This window comes from Poecilia latipinna, unplaced genomic scaffold (genome assembly GCF_001443285.1).
Source record: "Poecilia latipinna isolate Pla-1442-1.1 unplaced genomic scaffold, P_latipinna-1.0 Scaffold1407, whole genome shotgun sequence".
Classification (NCBI taxonomy): Eukaryota; Metazoa; Chordata; class Actinopteri; order Cyprinodontiformes; family Poeciliidae; genus Poecilia; species Poecilia latipinna.
This window is the reverse complement of record NW_015114023.1, coordinates 50,233-55,297: the sequence shown is the minus strand read 5'-3', so window position 1 is coordinate 55,297 and position 5,065 is coordinate 50,233. Positions and strand designations below refer to the sequence as shown.

General features: G+C 43.7%; 1 protein-coding gene across 1 annotated transcript in view; it reads left to right on the top strand.

Annotated features, from left to right (window-relative positions):
• Positions 1-5,065, top strand: part of LOC106962387 (ubiquitin thioesterase ZRANB1-like) — a 26,143-nt gene that overhangs the window by 4,416 nt on the left and 16,662 nt on the right. Inside the window, exon 2 of the mRNA XM_015056790.1 lies at positions 1,848-2,948. Within this exon, the coding sequence (XP_014912276.1) occupies positions 1,934-2,948 (1,015 nt within the window). The 5' untranslated portion in view covers positions 1,848-1,933. The remainder of the gene's footprint in view (positions 1-1,847; positions 2,949-5,065) is intronic.

The following is a 5,065-nucleotide window of genomic DNA, read 5'->3' as shown; positions in this document are numbered from 1 at the left end:
AAAAAAAAATAACTTAAAAAAATTTAAGCTATGTGGGCAAAAAAAAAAAATAAAAAAAAAAAAAAAAAAAAAAAAAACACACACAAAAAAAAAACAAGCACAAAAAACAAGTTGTCCAGTCAGATGAGGTCAAATTGAAACTCCTTGGCCTACATGTAAAAGCGCTTCCTCCAGAGGATTAAAATAAAAACACTAAACACACCATCTTCACAGTGAAACATGCTGGTGGTCAGGTTGGATGGATGGAACAAAATACAGAGCACTCCCAGAAAAAAATAAACCTGTTAGTCACTCCAGATTACTTGATACTGAGGCAGAGGTTCACCTTCCTGCAGGACAAGACAACAGCTTTTAGTGTACAGCCAGAGCTACGATGGATTGTTTCAGGGCGGAAGCGATTAATGGGATTCATTGTTGTTAAAATAATCATCAACTAACTTAGTGATCAATTAACCGCTGGCTGGAGTACGCAGACTCTAAAAAGAAGAATATACTCAGAGCAGTAGGCAAACCAAAAATGTACAAAAGATTTGCATACTTAGCATTTAAGATGAAAAACAAAACGTCTAATCCGATTGAAGGGTAATCATTATGTAAAATAGTCCTTTCTTGACCTTTTACATCGTGTTATTTTGTCATTCCCTTGTCAAAAACATACCTGGAGCCTTGATTCTGTCATGCATTTTCGAGAAATCCTTTAATTTCCCATGGCAACCAGTCAGTTGTGCAAAAAGCCTGGTTGGACGTGGCTCCGCCTTCGAGGCGCAGCTCCTCCCCAGAGCTGCATTTTCCAAGCTTCTGCCTCACGGAGCAGCCCTCCCCTCCGACTTCCCCACTTAGCTCCTTCAGACTAGCCAGCAGCAATTGGCAAACATCTGGTGAAACTACGCATCTGCAGAGCTCATTATGCAAGCTACTAAAAACGCTGTTAAAGGGTTAATATAGGAGGCAATGTTGTGATAACTTCCTGAAGGCGGAGTTTCAGAAAGAGCTCAAGTTTTTTTTAAAAAAAGGCAGAGGCCCAATTTCAATGTGTTAAATTAGGCAGTAAAATATCTTTTAAGTTTGATATAGCATTTTTATAACAACTGAAGTTAACGCAATTACTTAAATGTCACTATGTGTCTGGAAAATACGTAATGTATCCCCTTTAAGTTTGAGCGGTGTTGCGTACAAGAACAGACTGACAGGTCAGTTTTTAAATGTGAACAGCTGGTACGAAGATATTCTGTTAGGCTGTCATATTTTTATATTTTATTTGTATAACATTTTTATAAGCATTAGATTAATCTGGTCCTTTTACTGAACTAATTTGTGTGGGTTTATCACATAACATAAGTTTGAGGGGTGTGATTTCTTTTTAAAGCCCTGTAATATTGCTTCAGTGAGCCACGAGGCAACTTCAAAGAGGCGCTTTGCCTCTTTTGCAGTCCGATTATCTAGCTCCTCTATAATAAAGGGATGGGAGATATTTACATGCATCTGCCCGGGTGCCGCGCTCTCATAATCCATCCATAATTTCCATGCTTCTGTCAGTGTCTTAATCAGTCATGCGCTTCCCCGCCGAGAGTCGTGTTTCATCCGTCCTTGTCTCTTATTACCCAGCTCAGTTGTAGGGCACAGTTGCCTGTCATGCGTATGCTGCTTACAGTACGCCCTAAAGGTGCCATCAGGAATCAGTGTTGCACTCTAGGCTGCAGCTTTAAGAGGAATTTAAAAAAAAACCTGTAGAAGTCCCAACTTTTGCAACCTTTTTCTTTCGCCATATTTTTTGTTTTGTGCGTACTTCTGGCATTATAATGAATAATTACTCAAATTTGCTGCCCTTCTTTCGTTTTCCCCCATAGCGCACTGCTTGCTGTGTGATCTCCTTGAGAGCCGAGCTGCCAGTCCCACTGAACGGCTGGAAGCCTCCTCCGGCGGCGGCGCGACGATGACAGAGCTGGTTGCCAAGTGGGCCTGTGAATACTGCACATACGAGAACTGGCCGTCAGCCATCAAGTGCACCATGTGCCGCGCTCAGAGGCCCAGCGGGGGTGCCATCATTACTGAGGAGCCCTTTAAGAGCAGCCCTGCCCTAGATGCCAGTCTGCATCAGTGGGACCCCGCAGACCTCAGCAACAGTCCGTCTCAGGGGGGCTCCAGCCTGCTGATTTGTCCGGATTCCAGCGCGAGACCCCGCGTCCGCGTCACCGACGTTCCTGAGACGAGTAGCAAGTGGTCGTGTCACATGTGCACCTACCTGAACTGGCCTCGAGCCATCCGCTGTACCCAGTGCTTGTGTCAGAGGCAACAGGCTCAACAACAACAACAACAACAACAGCAGCTGCAGCAGCAGCAGCAGCAACAGCAGCAGCAACAGCAGCATGGTCACCATGCAACTCGTCAAGGACATCACACCCAGCAGCCACGAAGCCCCACGGAGTCGCCGCAGACCTCGGGCTCCGGATGCCGCCCCGCTGCCCCTGTCACCGCCACAGACCCCTGCGAGGAATACAACGACCGCAACAGGCTCAACACCCACACGCAGCACTGGACCTGCACTGCATGCACTTACGAAAACTGGGCCAAGGCACTCAAGTGCGTCGTGTGCGACCATCCCCGGCCCAACAGCCTGCTTGCCGAACCCATCGAGCTGGCGTCGGAGCCCGAGAGCCAGCAGCCGTCCTCCAAGCTCAACGAGCAGGACAGGGACAACAGGAGGGGCGTCGTCGGGCAGGGAACTGGGTGTGTGGTGGGGGGAGTGGTGGGCTGCAGCAGCAGCCAGAGGAGGTCTCCGCCGTCCGAAAAACGGGAGTCTGAGGTGAACATGGACTTCCAGAGAATCGAACTGGCGTCGGGAGCGGGGATTGGGAGCAAAGAGGAGCTGGAAGTGGATTTCAAAAAACTGAAGCAAATTAAGAACAGGATGAGAAGGACGGATTGGCTCTTCCTGAACGCATGTGTTGGTAAGTTTCAAGTTTAAGTGATGTTCAGTTTAAAAAAGAAAAAGGCTTCAGATTGTAAAAGGGTTACAATTCTTATCGTATTTGCCTAATACAACTAAGCAGGATATTTTTACAAGTTGTAAGACGACCTGTTGGAACAGACTTTACAGAGTTACAAACAGATTAATTAGTTTTGTAACCTACTGATTCTGGAATTTTGTGCATACTTAAAATGCCTCGGCACTGAACGGAAAAATTTCCCCACACAGTTTGCCACCCATGATACTGATACACTGATAGACACATAGAAGAAGGGTAGATAAGCTTTTAAAAAGACCAGATACATATATTACTTTCTAATGAAACACATTCTTAGCCTGTTTCCTCTGTTTTCTAAGGATGTGTGGAGTTTAACCTTCAGTCTCGATCCCTGTCTGTTCGTAGGAATCCTCTAACGCCAACAAGACAAATCTTAAAACCACAAACAGTTTCAGTAATCAAATAAAGATGTTTTAAAGATTGTTTTTCCTTTCTGCATTCCTACATTACTGCAGCGTGTTTGCTTCTAGTCATAGTAATTGAGATGTTGTTATTCTTGTCTTTAATATGAGTGGGGTTTTTTATTGTGCGTAGTCTACCAAAATTTTCGCTTTATCTCATGGTAAATGTCAGTAGTTTTTTGCTCCCAGCTGCCATGTTGGGATTGGCAGATTAAAGGAATTAATGAAGCATTATCCAACTTTCATTGGTTGTCCCAAACATCATGCTTTGATAAATGCCTGCCATGGCAGTGCCGACTTGTTTCTGGATGGCTGACTAGACAGCTGACATGCCAGCACTAAAAATGGTATCACCAAATGAGCAACATGCACATCACATTTTAGAGAAATATGCATGAAACAGGATTTTTATCATTATTATTTTTCAGCAGATATTCAGCGCTTCATTCCAGAATGTTCCTTCTAAAAGTGACCTATTGTTGTTTCCTTAGAGAACTGAAATTAAGAGTTCTTGATAGTTAACTACGATCGGCTCTCGTCTAATGAGAAAAGTTTGTATTTAATAAGGTTTGACTTGAAAACGGCGACTCAAGTAGCTGGCCAAGACCTGTTGACAGAAACTGTTGTTAGACATACTGTGTTGTGTATGAAGGCATTGATAACCTGTAGGTGTTGAAGACCTGGAGCAGAACTGATAAACACCAACTTAGGTGGTTGAAAGTACATTTGAAAAGTGAGACATTTCATAAATGTCTCACTTCACCTGCTCTGCTACCAGGTGACGGTACACCTGAAATATTGTTTTTTTTTTTTTTTTCTGTGCATCAGTTTTTGTTTCACAGACAGAAATACATTTACTAAACTCTTAGATGTTTTTTTTTTCACTTCTTCTCAGTTTGAATCTTTATCAGAGACCAATGGAAGTATAGCCAATAATGTCAATAATGGGGTCAATAATGTCAGGCCATTGTCATTACTGCCAGCCATTTTTGCATCAGTTTGGTGTGGTCTGCTTTGAATAGTTTCTGTTGTGAGACGTGAAAGATTAAACCTCCTGATTGTTATTTTTGCTTGTATTTCACTAATTCCACAGCCTTCAGGTACCGAGCGTTATGTTTAAGCCTCGGAGACTCTGAGCCTTTAAACGTTCCTCATCTAGGAGTCGCATGCAGCTTACAGTCTCCTACTTAGTGTGAGGAAACAGAGGTATGGTAAAAGGAAGCTCCTATGAATACAGGCGACATGTTCAAACACTCAGCACACTGTCTGCTGCTCAGTAACCACAGCTTAGAGAAATACTGCTACTGACAAAGAAAGTCTTTACTAATGTCTGCTTGCATGCACAACTTGAAAACAATTAAAATGGTAATGTGTCAAGAACCGTATGAATAAGGGACATTCAAAACCAATCAGTGGAACAGCAGGATCATCTCTGCTGCTTTAATACCCTGTTGCTTTGCCTCATGGTCAGAACCACACCGGTGATCATCCTTCACAGCTCTGCGGAGACATAATGCTGATTATTAGCTGATTTAGTCAATCAGATTGTCCGGAAATCATATCCACATGGAGCTTCTGGTGGCTCATGTTTTCCAGCCATCGGGAAAATAGATTCAGATGGAGGGGGGGGATGGGGGG